The sequence below is a fragment of the Rhinatrema bivittatum genome, chromosome 3 (assembly GCF_901001135.1).
Source record: "Rhinatrema bivittatum chromosome 3, aRhiBiv1.1, whole genome shotgun sequence".
Classification (NCBI taxonomy): domain Eukaryota; kingdom Metazoa; phylum Chordata; class Amphibia; order Gymnophiona; family Rhinatrematidae; genus Rhinatrema; species Rhinatrema bivittatum.
The window spans coordinates 194978476-194994447 of record NC_042617.1 but is presented as its reverse complement, the minus strand read 5'-3'; the positions used below and the strand labels follow the sequence as shown (position 1 = coordinate 194994447).

Sequence of the window (15972 nt, the reverse complement as noted above, 5' to 3'; positions counted from 1 at the left end):
TCAGTCTGCCTCCGTACTGACTTCCAACATTTATTTTCCATGTGCCAAGATGGAACGGTATTTTAGGGGCTTTTTTTTAAGCTGACGCAATAAGACCTGGTAAATTCAGATAGTTGAGCCAACTACTTCATTGTCACTAAACACACATCTAGTGCCATGCAAGACTACTGCAGGAAAGCAAATTTTAAGGGGAACTGTAAAGCACTGGACTGGCTGACAAACCTCCTTGGCATTTGTCCCATGCATTGTTGCGGGGCACTATGAACTGGCAGGTGATGGAGGTGGTTTCGGGGCAGGGAAGGTTTTCTACAGGAACACTTTATTAAAGCAATTTTATTATGAAACATCTATGAATGTGATGCTTGTAGGTGCTTTAGAATACGCCATGCGGTGAAGGGGGCCGGTTACAACCTAGAGCAGGGCTGGCCAACTCTGGTCCCTGAGAGCCACAAACAGGCCAGGGTTTCAGGATATTCGCAACGAATATGCATGAGATAGATCTGCATACAAAGGAAGCAGTGCATGCAAATCTCTCTTGTGCATATTCATTGTGGATATCCCGAAAAACAGGTCTGTTTGGCTCTTGGGGAACACCCAGTGGGCCATCTTTGTCATGGATTGCTCATGCCTAACTTTTGAATTCATAAAACCAATCATGACACATTTTGTTCTGCAATCTTCTCTTCAAGCAGGAGCTCAGTGACACTGGCTTGGCGTAGTAGCGCAGTGTAGCCACGACGGTTCTTAAGTGAAATGAGGCAATAAAGCTACTTTCTACCGCATGCTCTTTCACAGACCCTGCTACCTATCCCTCTGAGGCTTCCCTGGCTGTCTGCACATGAGTGGATGCATTTCAAAGTCTTCTGTTTGATCCTGTGAATCAATGGATGATTCATGACATCACAGAATTTTGCGACTTGGCTACAGTGTAGGGAATTCACACCTTAGGAGATACCTGCTGGTGTCCATAAAGAGAGGAATGAGTGGCTACATGAGATTTGGGAAGTGCTCCAAAGACTAGGGAAATGCATGTTTTGTTTTGTTTTATGCAAAAAAACTGAAACACAAGCAAAATCAGCACAAAATTATTCTTTTTGATCCAGCAGTTTCCTCTTCCTCCTCAATCAGCACCCAGGCCAAGATCCCTGCACCATGAACCCTCATTTACAACTACCCAAGGATTCTTCCCCTATTTTATATCCCCACCTCCCCAACAGACCGATACAGTACAGTGCGCTCCGATGGCGCGCACTGTTAACCCACCATTGGACGTGCGCTTTCGACGCGCTAGCATTACCCCTTATTCAGTAAGGGGCCGAAAACGTGTATCCAACCCACCGAACCTAATAGCGCCCGAAACATGCAAATGCATGTTGATAGTCCTATTAGGTATTCTCGCGAGATTCAGAAAACAAAATGTGCAGCCAAGCCGCACATTTTGCTTTCAGAAATTAGCGCCTACCCAAAGGTAGGCGCTAATTTCTTCAGGTACCGGGAAAGTGCACAGAAAAGCAGTAAAACTGCTTTTCTGTGCACCCTCCGACTTAATATCATGGCGATATTAAGTTGGAGGTCCCGAAAGTTTCGAAAAGTAAAAAAAAAAAAAAAATTTGAAGTCAGCTCACGGCTGTCGGGTCGAAAACCAGACGCTTAATTTTGCCGGCATCCGGTTTCCAAGCCCGTGGCTGTCAGCAGGTTCGAGAACCAACGCCGGCAAAATTGAGCGTCGGCTGTCAAACCCGCTGACAGCCGCTGCTCCGGTCCAAAAGGAGGCGCTATGGACGCGTTAGTGTCCCTAGCGCCTCCTTTTGCCTGTTTTTACCGTTGGGCCTCATTTGAATAGAGAATTGCCCGCTCTCCAGCGGACTTTACTGTATCCGCCCGCTAGTCTGGTCACTGCAGGGATGGTCCTGGGCCAGGGACTATGCAATCATAGGCCACTAGGTGTCACCCCTGGGTACTGTGAACATTGCCTCTGCAGCATTCACCATCCCCACCTATCCAGGAAACGGAAGGTCTGACCAGGGACTTTCTGCATGGCTGCACACCGTACTGCCAGTGAGCCACCGGGTCAGCCCACAAACCTGAATAATAGACATGTCCAGAAGATAGCAAGCTTTAGGGAGACTTCTAGACCTTGGTGTTGATTAAATGTCCTATGACCTTTTCCTCAATCACTGAACATGATATCTTTACTATTTTAGGTATACTTAGCTCAATTTAATGTCCTAAGGGATAGCTGCTTACTGCAGGAAATTACTGGATGCCCGGTGCAGTTATATCTAAGATGTGCTAACTACAGATCGACTTTGGCAGAAGAGAATTTCCTTCACAGCTGGACCACACTAATGGAACTCTCTCTGCAGAGAGGTTTGATTTTGTCACAGGCTAGCATGTGCCAAGGCAAGAAAAAAGAATAAATCTAGATATAAATAAATACATTGTTTTCTCCCATTACATTTTGTTACTTGAGATTTCCTTTGTTGTTTTTCTTTTTGATCTGTTGTTAACCCTACATGGTCATGTGACTTCTGTTTCTGGGTGGCCAATTCAGAACTGCAGATGCTTTTCAGCTGATAGATTAATTCTTAGGGATGTATCATAATCCTAGTATGTAGCATAAAAGGGTAACTCATCTTCAGATATATATACAGGCTGACTTTTTCACAATTCCTCTAATTTTGTGCAGAAACATCTGGGCTTAAAAAAAATAGCAATAATAATTTGGATGAATTGATTTTTTTCCTTCTAGAGGGTGAATGGTATAAAAATACTGTATAATCAGTGTAAAAAAAAAAGCTGATCTTTAAGAGATATTTTGCCAAAATAAAAAATATTCCTCATGACCTGAAAGTAGTGCACATACACTGTAGGAGGAGGAGGAGACACCATGGATGCTGCATTATTTAGTCCTGGGAGAATTCTGTGCTACTGCACAGCGCAGAATTCCCCCTCTGCGCAGAATTATCAAATTCTGTGCAGAAAACTGAAGAGGAGACCTCGGCATGCCGCGAATGGAGCGTGCGAAGATGAAGGCCCCGGTGTTCCGCTCGCGGTGAAGATGAAGGCCCTGGTGAGAGTGAATGAATGTGTGTGTGAGAGAGGAGAGGGGTGTGAGAAAGGGGAGGGGTGTGAGAGAGGGGAGTGGAGGGGAGGGTTGTGAGAGAGAGAGAGAGAGAGCATGGGTGTGAGAGCAGGGAGTTGAGAGAGCAGAGGGGTGAGCAGGATGATGTGAGAGAAAGAGCAAAGGAGGTGAGAGAGCAGGGGGGGGATGTTTGAGTGTGGGTGCCAGAGAGAAGGAGCCTATATGAGGAGATTGTGAAGGAGTGTGTATGTGTGTGAGAGATTGGGAGCTCGTGTGTATGTGAGGGTGCTAGCCTGTGTCAAGGGATTGTATATGTGTAAGGCAGAGCCTGTTTGAAGGGGTGCATGAGAGAGAGACATAGCCTGTGTGAGGATGTATGCATGAGAGAGAAAGGGAAGCTTGTGTGGGTGTGTATGCAAGAGAGAGGGACCCTGTATGAGGGGATGTGTGTGTGTGTGTGTGAGAGAGAGTGAGGAAGCATGTATGAGGGTGTGTGTATGTGTTCTAGAGAGAGGGAGCATGTGTGTGAGAGAGGGAGGGACAGAGGGAGCCTGTGTGAGGGGCAGTACTGAGAATGGGGTCAAACTTTGGGTCTGGCGATAGAGTGGAAGGGGTTGAGCCTAGAGGTGGAGCGGAGAGATAGTGGCAGGTGGAGGACTTGGGGCCTGAGAGGGCAAAGTGGCCAGGGGAGTAGGGAGAGCAAGTGGAAGGAACACTCTTACGGTGAATTTCTAGGGAAATTCTGCTCAAAATATTTAAATCTCTGCATCTGTTACGATTCTGCTTGTGGGAGAGGCCCACAAGTAGCCTCTTACCTCAGCGGGGCCTGGTGGCTGCGCTGCCGACACCAGTTCCATCACAGACACCGTTGCTGCTCTTCCTGCGGCCCAGAGGCCACTGCTGAAGCTACCACTCGCGGTGGACAGAGCTGCCGCCGTTGGATCTCCCCGCAGCTCGGAGCTGCCGCCATCACCTTTCGTGCACGGCCTGGAGGCTGTCGTCGCTGGACCTTCTTCGCAGCCAGGAGGCCGCTGCTGAAGCTTCTCCCTGTACGGCCTGGAGGCCGCCACCAGCAACATCTTCTTCTGCAGCCAGGAGGCTGCCCTGGAGCTCCTCTTTCTGCAGCAGGGAGCCGCCATCTTCTTGTGTCTCGCGGCAGGGAGCCACTCGCGTTGGGGCCTGATTCCTCCTTGTGGCATGGACACCACTCTCCAAGGTCCTGCCCCTTCTTAGGTGCATGGCCACACCTCTCTGCTCTATTTAAAGGGCCAGTAGTGGACAGTCCGTCTTGACTCCTCCTGATGATGTTCCAGAGGCGTTTCCTCTTCAGCCCTATAAAGAGGGTCTGTCGTTGCCTTTGCAAGGAGTTGGTCTACTCCTGGATTCTTCATGGTTCCAGCTCTTCGTTCCAGAAGTCTTCTCTGCTTCATCTTGCTTCTTCAAGGCACTTGTTCTTCGTAGGAATTCTCTTGTCTTCATCTGTGGTTCCTGATCCTTCGTCTTCATCTTCGTTCCATGTCCTGGTCTCTCGTCGGATCCTGTCTCCTCATCCGTCTCGTCTTCAAGATGTTCCTGTCTTCAGATGTTCTTCCCTCTGGATGTTCCTAGTTCCGATGTTCCTGCTCCAGAGGTACCTGCTCTCCATGCTCTATGCTGCAGACATCCCAGATTTCCTTGTCTCCAGAGGTCCCCATCATCTAGAGGTTCAGATGTCCTGATGTTCCGATGTACCCGATGTCTTTCGTTCCTGTCCTGATCCTCATGCCCTCTTCATCAGCTCTTCATCCAGCTTCCAGGTTCCTTTCGTCCATCCTTCCTGGCGTGCCTCCGTCGTGGCCCATGCCTTGTTTTGACTGGCTGTGTAGGGTGCCTCGTGGCACATGGCCTGCCTTCACCTTGCAGCGCAAATCTCTGATGGACCCTTGCTTTTAATGTTCCTGAATCCGAGTTCCAAGTTCCGAGTCTTGAATCCTGAGTATTGTATCCTGTCCCCGGTCAGAGTACTTGCCTGCTTCCGTCCATGCCTAAGACTCTGCCAGAACCTGCTCCGCTTCAGCATGGTCCGCTACCAGCCACAGACGGCTGTGAAGGGCGCGCCCCGGTGCAGGCCTCTCCTGAATCTTCATGTCCTAGTTTCAATTTCCACTTCTTCGCCTGGAGCCTGCTTCGTGTTCAGCATGATCCGTGACCAGCTGTGGCAGCTGTTTAGGGTGCGCTGCGATGCAGTCCTCACCCAGTACTTTCACCTGAGTCCTGAATCCTTGTCCAAGTCTTCTGAGTATCCTGAGTCTTCTGAGAAACCTAAATCCTTGTTTGAGTCTTCTGAGTAACCTGTATCCCTGTCTGAATCCTATGAGCATCATGTATCTTCATCCATGTTTGAGCAACCTGAACCTTCGTCCACATCTGAATCCTTGCCTGAGATCCAAATTTCCTCATCTTGACAAAGTCTCCAAGCACCTTCATCTTGTTCCTGTTCCAGTACCACTGCCTGTCCTCGACCTCTGTCCGTCCCATTGCATCTGCCATTCCCAAGCGGCAGGTCCTAAAGGGCTACCGAGTGGCCGAAGAGCTACCCTAGAGACCAGCATTGCGTTGTTGGGTCTCTTCTGGTGCGATGGGTTCGGCAGAGGTCAGGTTTCCTGGTCTTCTGCCTGTCCGCCTGTGCTTGAACATGTCTTGCCTCGGCGCTCCCTGGAGCCCTCTGGGGTTGTGCCGCGGTCTGGGCACACTAAATCTCCCCGGAATCGGGAATCACTCCCTAGCACTCCCCCAATAGTAATTCTAAGTAATAACTTTTTTCTGTATTAATTTAAAATGTAATTCCTTAAAGACTGTCATGTAAATTGTGTTATTTTGACCAATATAAAGTTTGCAGAATTTTAACTTTTTGTGCGCAGAATTTTAAATTTTTTTGCTCAGAATTTTCACTCCAGTCTGCCCAGATATTCTAGGAGCCCTAATTCAACCAAATACATATAAATAACGTGCCAAGAGGGGCCCGGGAGGTGGAGGAAGTCGAGGAGGCCACGTCGGTGGCGTTCCTGTTGTAAAGATGATGAAGACGGCAGCGGCACTCCTGCTGCATGAAGAGGCGTCCCGGCAGCGGCTCCTTCCGTGAAGAGGCAGAGACAGCTGTGACTCCGGGGCCGCAAAGAAAATAAAAGGAGAGCAGATTCCCTGCTGCTCAGGCAGCGGCGACAATGGTGACTCCTGCCACGAAGAAGCTATGGCGGCACCCCCTGTTTGACGTCAAGGTGTCGGAGCTCCCTGGAATCCTCATCTGAGAAGGATGGCAGTTCCACCAACTGATTCAAATGAAAAGGCGATACCACCTTAGGAAGAAAAGCCAGCACCGTGGTCAGCGACACCCCTGAGTCGGTGAAATGAAGATAAGGTTCCCGGTAGGACAAGGCTTGGAGCTCTCTTGCTGCAGCTCAAGGGTGGTATGACTTACAGAAGTGCTCCTAAAACAGAGCAGTTCCTATTGCTTTCTATGGGAACAATTTTAATAGTTCTTCCTGAAATAGGGGAAAATCAAAAGAGCACGCACAAACTCTCTTCTTTTACTCTAACATATATTGATACAAAACAATTAAGACCCTTTCCCCTATTTTTAAACACTGTTTAACATTTTCCAGGGGGCAGTTGCTTCTAAAGGGCCAGTGAAATTTTCCCCTGCAGGGATTGTGGTTCCACCCCTTTAGAAGAGAGAGAGAGTGTATACCTGATTAGGTCCTGTCAGACCAGACCTCTCATCGCTGAGCTGTGCGAGCCCTTGTGCGCCTGCTGGAGATCCCATACAGACCGTCACTCTCACAGTTCGGTGGTGGAGGTGAAAATGCTGACCTCTCAGCGTTATCTGTTTACGGGATCCTTCAAGAAGGTTGTGCAAAACTGATCTAGCACTGGTCTGTCAGCCCCTTACTAGAGACCATGCTTACCTACATACCTGACTGCGTGCCGTCTCCCTGTGCAGAAGGAGAGAGGTAGGGGGTAAGAAGGCGCCTCTGTGCGATAGCTCACTTCTCCCCCATGCTGACTGTACTCACCTGGACTCGGTTCCTTCGGAGGGCAATTTTCAAAACTGTCCAAAACACTGGAGGAGGTATGGCATATAACAATGAATGCATCCCTGCAAGTGTTTGCCCTGGCTGCTGTCCAGCCATGCAAGTTTTTCATAGGTCTTTGTTGCAGACCTCAGCTTGGCTGTAGTTTGAACGCTGCTGCAGAAGTCGATGGCATCTTGAGAAGCTTGATATTAAAGATTCACCTCCCTGAAATGGTGCACTTCATATTGCAGACAACTTCATTTTCTTTTCAAGAGGTAAGCGGTTCATTTTTTTGTAGATTTTTAAGAGACATTTTGTTTAATATAAGTAGCACTATGTATTTGCAATTGATTTTGTTTAAATGGAAGATATGCTTTTTGGACCATCAAGAAAGAAAAAAGTTAACTTTTTGAGGCAACGATGATTAAAACATCTGGTGCTGAACTGATGAAGTGATTGTGCATTCTTATAAACGTTTTCCATATCTTTGAAAGATGGCAATATCACTGATTTGCATCTAATGGGGCTTGTGGGATATCTGTCGAGCCTGATTTGTTTGATTTAGCTATCCACTTGGAATCTCAGCAGATCTGAATACTTTCTAATGTTCCTTGGAGCAGTAGAAACTGTCTCAGTCACTTTCAGCATAGAAAATTCTTTCCTCTGAAGGACCTTGAACTGTCTTCCTACTTTTATTAGTGGGCAACCCCTTGTTTTGTGCAGAATTTTCATTAAGAAAAAACTCTTGGTATGGTCTTGATATATTTTTACAGGCTAAATGGCTTTCTTCCCTCTCTATTTTTCAGCCCTAAACTGACATATCCAAATGGTCATTCACGGATTAAGCACCTGGATTTAAGATTTTGATGCCTATGGCCAGTGCCGCAGTGGTGTCCCATGCAGGCTTCTGATTGGCCTTAATATTTGGTGACTTCAAAACTGCTGCCCTAGGCAGTTGCCTATATCTAAACCTGGACCCGATTATGTCTAAATGGAGCACTGCCGATTAGGATCTAGAGATGTGTATCGTCCGGCAATCATTTCCGGTATCGTTTTCGTACAACCACGGGAAATTTCGTTCCCGCAGTTCTGACCGGTTTTTTTTTTTTTGGCTGTCCCGATCCGAAAATAAAACCCCCATCCCGATCCTTCAGATTTATTTATTTATAATCCCCCACCCTCCCGACCCCCCCAAAACTTGCCTAAAGTCCCTGGTGGTCCAGCGGGGGTCCCGGGAGCGATCTCCCGCTCTTGGGCCATCGGCTGCCAGTAAACAAAATGGCGCCGATTGCCCTTTGCCCTTACCATGTGACGGGGTTATCGGTGCCATTGGCCGGCCCCTGTCACATGGTAGGAGCAATGGGTGGCCCGCGCCATTTTTTAAGATGGCCCAGGCCGTCCATTGCTCCTACCATGTTCAGGGGCCGGCCAATGGCACCGATTGCCCCTGTCACATGGTAAGGGCAAAGGGCCATCGGTGCCATTTTGATTTGTGGCAGCCGACAGCCCGAGATGGGGACATCACTCCCGGGACCCCCGCTGGACCACCAGGGACTATAGGCAAGTTTTGTGGGGGTCAGGAGAGTGGGGGATTGTAAATAATTAGATCTGAAGTGTTGGGTGGGTTTTTGGGTTTTTTTTTTTTCTGTGTGCCCTTTCTCCCCCCCCCAAAAAAAAAAAATTATAAGAAAACCACACGAAATGTCATGGGGTTTTCCTATCATTTTCGGGGACCCCCGATACATGATGAATTATGAAATATCATACGATATTTTAATTCATCATAAAAACGATGCACATCCCTATTAGGATCCTTTCCTACAATAATTTTTTGACGTTAATACACCTGATAGGATTTGGTTTGCTAGGTGACTTGGATGAAATATATCTGGCACTGTCAATACCATCCTTAGATAACCTTATGTGAGGAAACTGTGCGTAAAACAATCCATCATTCTCCTAAAGCAATAAAGCTCCAAATCTCCTCAGGGGTAATGAATGGTTTCAGCGGCGGGGCAATTTTTAGCAGCAGCAGCAAAAGAGGAAGGAATGGAAGCTTGCTGCAAGAGCCTTCAGGCCTTTTCAGCATAAGGGGTTGAGGGAATTATTATTTTTTTTTTTTTAAAAGCTGCATAGTTGGAAGTGACACGACAAACTACACCCAATGGCTCAAGCCAAAAGACTGGTAGAGATCCATATTCAGCAGGCCAGCAGGTATTGGGCAAGTTATTCTGCTAAGTTGGCGGGATAACTTCTCCCGTATATTCAGCCGGATATATGTCCCACTGAATATGTTCAGTTATCCAGCTCACTTTAGCCAGATAACTTAAAAAAAACCTAACCAGCTATGGTTGAATATAGCCAGTTAGGGTTTTTAGTTATTCAGCCTTGTATGGCCGGATAATTTGTACCTTATCCGGATATCTTCAAAAGATATCTGCGTAAGCAGTGCTTTGAAAAACAAAAAGAACTAAGGGAGCCCATGGCCTGCGCTAGACCTCTCCGGGAGCGGGAAAGTGGATTTTTTGGCATTGGAAGGCTGGGGGGAGGGTCCGGGGTGGGAGTGCAGCGGGAACCTGATTTAGATTGTGGGGAGGGGGGGGGGTCTGACCACTTTAATAGATTATAATCTGAGAAGGGGGAGGGGGAATGTCAGAAGCAATCCGGGGACATTTTTTGTAATCAGAAGATGGGGGGGGGGGGGTCGGGCGGGGTGCAAGGCCTGAGAGGGCATTTGTGCTATTTGCTGGGAGGGAGAGAGGAAATCTGGCCATAGCCCTTTAGTTCTTCATTTTTTTATTTTTCAAAGCGCTGCTCACCTGAATATCTTTTGAAGATTTCTGAATAAGTAGCACGTAATCCTCTCAAGGCCGGATAACTTAGCTGGATACATGCAATATTTGGCTAAGTTAGCTGATTAACTCAACCCCTCCCTGGAAACGCCCCTGGAATACCCCCTTTTCATCCTGCTAAATTACAGCTAGATAACTACTTATCCAGCTACAATTTTGCCATTTAGACCGATAACCTTTGAGTTATCGATCTAAATGGCTTTTGAATACGGACCTCGTTATTCTTAATTATGTTGAATGAAATGAAAAAAAAAAAAAAAAGCTCAAAACAGTGGAGATGAACAACACTGACCTAAGGAGCCTTCTTCAGAGCTTGATTTATGGAGAGAGAGCCTGGAACAGAGAGTAAAAGAAAGGATTATTGCATTACAGTATCAGAGAGGCGCTTTCTCGTTACAGTGCACTATAAAACTTCAAAGGCACCGGCAGTTCTCTGCCCCTTGTAAACCCCGGGGGACAGATGCAGGGTTTTCCCTAATGGGTAACAGGAGGCTCCTAGATATTAGACCTCTTTAACCTCAATAATCTTTAATGCTCCTCTTGAGGAACAGCAACAGGGTTCTTGTGACCAAAAGAATCCAGCGCATGCATGAAGGAAAGAAAATCCACAGTGTTACTTTGTGATCAAAAAAAAAATAATAATAATGATAAAATAGATTTTATTTTACTGTTCAAAAACCTGCACATCGGGGAGGATTTTCAAAGGCTACGCGCGTAACCCGAGAAAATCTGCCCCTGTGCAGGCCCTGGGACGCGCGTATGTCCCGGGGCTTGCAAAAAGGGGCGGTCCGGGGGCATGGCCAGGGGGCGAGGCAGCGGTCCAGGGGCGGGGTCGAGTGCTCCGGCACAGTGGCCGGTGCCGGGGCATGGCGTGCCAGCAGCCCGCCGGCGCACGCAAGTTACGCCTGCCTCAGGTAGGCGTAAATTTTGGAGCAAAGGTGTGGGGGGGATTTAGTTAGGGATGGGGGGTGGGTTAGGTAGGGGAAGGGAGGGGAAGGTGGGGGGGCGGAACAAAGTTCCCTCCAAGGCTGCTCCGATTTCGGAGCGGCCTTGGAGGGAACGGGGAAAGCCATTGGGGCTCCCCTCGGGCTCGGCGCTCGCAAGGTGCACATGTGTGCACCCCTTTGCGCGCGCTGAGCCCGGATTTTATAACATGTGTGTGGCAGCGCGCGCATGTTATAAAATCGGGCGTCGATTTTAAGATCTGGCCCATTATTTCCAGCATTTGGCATTCGCCTAATAAATGTTTTCAGAGTCACTGATTCTGCCAAGATATCTGTTACCACTAGCGGATTTGTCCGCTAATTTCCTTTCCTCCAGTTCAATCGGAATCAGTGTTGGGACTCTAGTGCCTCAAGCCTTTGTTCAGAGCTGACTGGGATGATGCTTCCCCTCTTTCAACAGACCCGCCTTCCCAATAGCTCCTACTCTGGTCATTGCATCTATGATCCCGAGGCCAGGAGTCATGTATCCTTTTGTCACCCTGCACCATGGGCTCCAAGGCTGGCCACCAGGTGTCGCACTTACTGATGACCATCACCCCCTGGGGCAGCGCCTGCAGCCAGCTCGGGATGAGGAAGGCCTGAACCCAGTTCCCTCTGCATGGCAGTGTGCAAGGTTGCCTCTGAACCACCAGCCCGGCCCTCTTTTCTTTTTTTTTTTTCTTTTAAAATTTCTTGCTGAAAACCAGACTGAAGAGTAAGCTGTGCACGAAAGTCAGCTGTAACAGTAACGTGGCAGGGGGACAGAGGGCCTTCAGAGGCCATAGGGAGCAAAACCATCAAGCACGTCATAAACGCATCCTGTTATAGCACAAGCGCAGGAGCCACCAGAGCTAGAATCTAAAAGCAAAACAGAAAACCATTATTTACGTTTAGGCATAGCGTAAGGAAGCAAAGACCATGCTTCAAACTCCTTTATTTATTTAAAAGAGCTTATTGCCTGCACTAGTGCAAAGCTCACTGCGGGGTATACTTGCAATGCCCCTAAATACATAGGGCCTGATATTTAGCGCAAATTAACTGTCTATGTTTGGACTTAGCCGGCTAAGTGCTGCCATTTGAATATCCGGCTGTGGTCAGTGGCCGCCGCTTGGTTTGGTTTTTATCTGGCTAACAAGTTACCTGATTAAGTGAGGGATGGGATGTGGGCGTTCTGGGGTGGGGACGCTTTTCCAGCTAAGTTATCCCTAGATTTATCACTCTGCTATATTTATAGCAGAATGATAAGTCGTACAAAAAAAAAGGGGTGGGGCTGATAGTGGGCAGCCGCGCTGCCCATTATTGCCCCCATAGCGCCACACCAAAAGGTGGTGTTATTTCTGGTGCTACTGCCGGCGATAATGTGTAAAATCCTAGGCGCTACCGGAAATACTTTTTTTTTTTTTGCTCGCCGAAAGCCCGCCCTAACCCCGCCCCAAACCCCTCCCCTTTCCCAAATTTAAATATTTCCAACGCGACACAGTAGTTATCGCGTTTTAAAGAATGACCCCTTTAGGTGGATAAACGCAGATATTCAGTGCTATCCAGCTTAAGACAAGATTCTTCAAATTGCTATATTTATCACAGGAATATGACGCGTTGGTTATGCTAATTTTTGACATTCTGCATCACGTAGGTAAATCGCAACCCATGAGAATTTTTGGCGTCGCAGGACGGCGTATCGCGGTGTGCGATGTATTAGCATGTCGCAGGCTCAGAATGGGATATACATGCACAAATAAATGTGTGCGCACATATAAAAATAGCGCACACATGTAGGCGCTTTCAGCCTATTTGATATCCTACGTACATATACGTGTCTATGTAATACGGTGGCGGCAGCCATTATAGGCACATATATGTACGCATGGTATCAGACTGAAAGCATACACATGTGCACCTATTTGATATGTACATGCACATGTGCTTGCAAATCCTGCTTCCATCATGTAAATGGGCCAGTGAGGCAGTCAGTTTCCCACTACTATTACACTTCCCTCTAACAAAGAAGATTTAGGAAGAAAGGGTAGGTAAGAAAAGGTTTTTTTTAATGGCGCAGCAGGGCTGTCTAGGTCTGTCTGAGAAAAATCCTCATTATGGCGCTCCTGATATTAGCCGTAATAATAGTGGTGATCCGTGATAACAGCGCTATCCCACGATAAAAACTATTTTTCCATTCTAATGCACAAAAAAGGTGTTATTTCCGATGTTAAATTCCACATTGGTGTGCAATACATTTTCAGAAAGGGGGCAGGCGTCCCTCATTTGCATAAAAGCTAGTTTTTGGATACTCATTATCAAATTTGCATACAAACACGTGCCAGGATAAAGATCACACGTTTATCCGGCATTAGGGTCCTAACGCTATTTGATGAATGACCCTGTTAATTTGCCAGATAAGTATAGGACTGCTATTTGGTTGTCTTAAAGTTAGCAGGATAAACTTATCCAGCTAACTTTAAGATAGCTGACGATATTATTCAGTGGCATGGCTGCACCACTGAAGAGCTTGGCAAAATTAAATAGATACGTTTATCCAACTAAATAGGCAGCCAGATAGTGGCTGAATATCGAGCCATAGTGTTGTTTGGGGGGGATTCTAACCTTTTTCTAGTACAGCTGGATTTGTGCTAATTTGCAAGTAAAGGCTGTCAAAAAATAGTGGCTCTCACAAAAATGGAATTTGCTACTGGCAAGGAAATATCACAAAAGTCCCGAAGCATTGAAAGAGTCAGGTATGATTTGTCCTAATTTGGATATTTGGTTTGGCTGTGATATAATCCTCTTAGATTTATCCTAGGCATCACCGTGAGTGCTTCTCTGCAGCAGTTGTGTATGTTAGAGCGGGGCCTCTGGCATGCACATGAAGCACGAGCTCCTCGCTTGAGCAATGCAGAGATGCTCTAATACAGGATTCTCAACCCGGTCCTCGGGACACACCCAGCTAGTTAGGTTTTCAGGATATCCACAATGAATACGGATGAGGTAGATCTGCATACAATGGAGGGAGTGCATGCAAATCTACCTCATGCATATTCATTGTGGATATCCTGAAAACCTGATGGGCTGGGCGTTTCCTGAGGACTAGATTGAGAACCTCCGTGTTGGAGCATCTCTGCATTGCTCAAATGAGGAGCGCGTGTTTTATGTGCATGCCAGACACATGATTTCCGGGTCAGATCGGCTCACACCTGCAGCCGGAATCACCCTGCTGGTGACTGTTGTGTCCTTCCCACTGATTCCTCAGGTGGCACCTGATAACGACCTGAGGGTCCACAATCAAACAGGATAAACTGCCAAATTATAAAGCTTACTAATTAGCCTCCATAAAAGAGCTGCAGAAGATAATCAAAACTATTTATTAGTTTAAAAAAAAAAAAAGTTCACTGGATAAGAACATAAGAATTGCCTTGCTGGGTCAGACCAAGGTCCATCGAGCCCAGCACATTGTCTCCGACAGTGGCTAGTCCAGCCCTGGCAGATTGCATAAAGTAGATTTAATTCTTGTTAGTTGCTCCGAGAAATAGCAATAGATTTCTTTACTTGGCTAATAATGTGTTATGGACCTATGATCCAGGAACTTCTCCAAACCTCTTACATCCCACTATGCTAATTGCCTGGAAACATTTAGTACATAGACCCCTTTACGATACGATATGATACTCAATGCAGCTTCCAGGCTGCTGCACACAGTGTCATAAAGGTGTCTACGTACTAAATGTTTTCTTCCATTGTGTTCCTTGGGAAAACTGTTTAATAAAAAGGGCTCTACATCTTCTAATCAAAAAGCAGACCAGTGGGCTTTTAGATTCTATTAATACATAACATTATGTACCACTGAATCTTTTGTTATCAGGCTTTTTGCTCTCTCATACTGCCATGACAAATTTCCAGAAAATTAATTATAATGTATGAGGCAGCTGAAAAGCAGATGGAGGCGTAGCCTGGTGGTTAGAGCAGTGGGCTGGGAATCCAGGGTTCAAATCCCCCTGCTGTCACTCCTTGTGACCTTAGGCAAGTTACTTTACCCTCCAGATTTTAAAACATGTTCACGCGATGGACTTTCCCAGTTTTTCCCGATTAGTCCATCAGTTTGCCCATTCAATTTCAAGGTCATCCAGACCCCTCTGGTTCATTATCCTGCACGCCTCCCCTGTTGACCCGGACCCCTCACCTTGTCCTGCAGACTTGCTCCTTATCAGGAGCAGCAATAAAGTTGTGTGGCTAACAAGCCGATGCACACTGTGGACTTGGATTTTAAAATATGGAGTTACATACATGTGTAGGCCTCGCCCCCATAACGACCATACCCCACCCGAGGTGGGGTTGACGCAACCCGTAGGTAAGGACCTATGGGTCCCCACCGTCGGCAGGTGGAGTGGGCTGATAGGCAGAGGCCGCTGGAGCTTCACCTATACCAGCCCTCGTTCCCCGCTGGTTAAGCCTTTGGGTGCTGGGGCCGGCAGGTGGGCCTCTGTGTAGAGTTGCAGGAGAAGTTGGTTCAGCCCAAAGACAGCAGGCGAGAGATGTTGCAGTCCTACTCTGGACTGGATAATGTCCTGGAAACTCGGGCACCAATGGAACGAAGGCAGACAGAGGGCACTTAAGCAAAGATAGACCGAAGCCTGATGAATCCTCATCCAGGGAGTAGGCAGAAGAGGTGTCCAATGGCAGGCTTGAGTCAGGGCTGGCAGTGATCCAGAAGAGGGATCTTCTTAGTGTTTGGGTAATTGCCAGGTTCTTGTGGCCTGGTTTGGCCTCTGTTGGAAACAGGATGCTGGGCTTGATGGACCCTTGGTCTGACCCAGCATGGCAATTTCTTATGTTCTTAAGTAGTGGCAAGCAAGGCTGAGGTCTGATCCCGGAGATAATCAATGGCAGTCAGATGAAGGTCAGGGTCTGGAGATAGGCAATATGTAGTCAGGCGAAACAGAGGTCTGGGTCTGGAGATAAACTGTAGCATAGTCAGGTGAAGCAGAGGTCTGGGTCTGGAGATAGGCTGT

The 15972-nt window shown here is 47.4% G+C and overlaps 1 protein-coding gene across 5 annotated transcripts in view; it reads right to left on the bottom strand.

Annotated features, from left to right (window-relative positions):
* Positions 1-15972, bottom strand: part of SASH1 (SAM and SH3 domain containing 1) — a 590251-nt gene that overhangs the window by 180605 nt on the left and 393674 nt on the right. For all 5 annotated transcript variants that reach the window (XM_029594048.1, XM_029594049.1, XM_029594045.1 and 2 more), the window contains exon 5: positions 10282-10322. In XM_029594048.1, coding sequence (XP_029449908.1) covers positions 10282-10322 — 41 coding nt within the window. The remainder of the gene's footprint in view (positions 1-10281; positions 10323-15972) is intronic.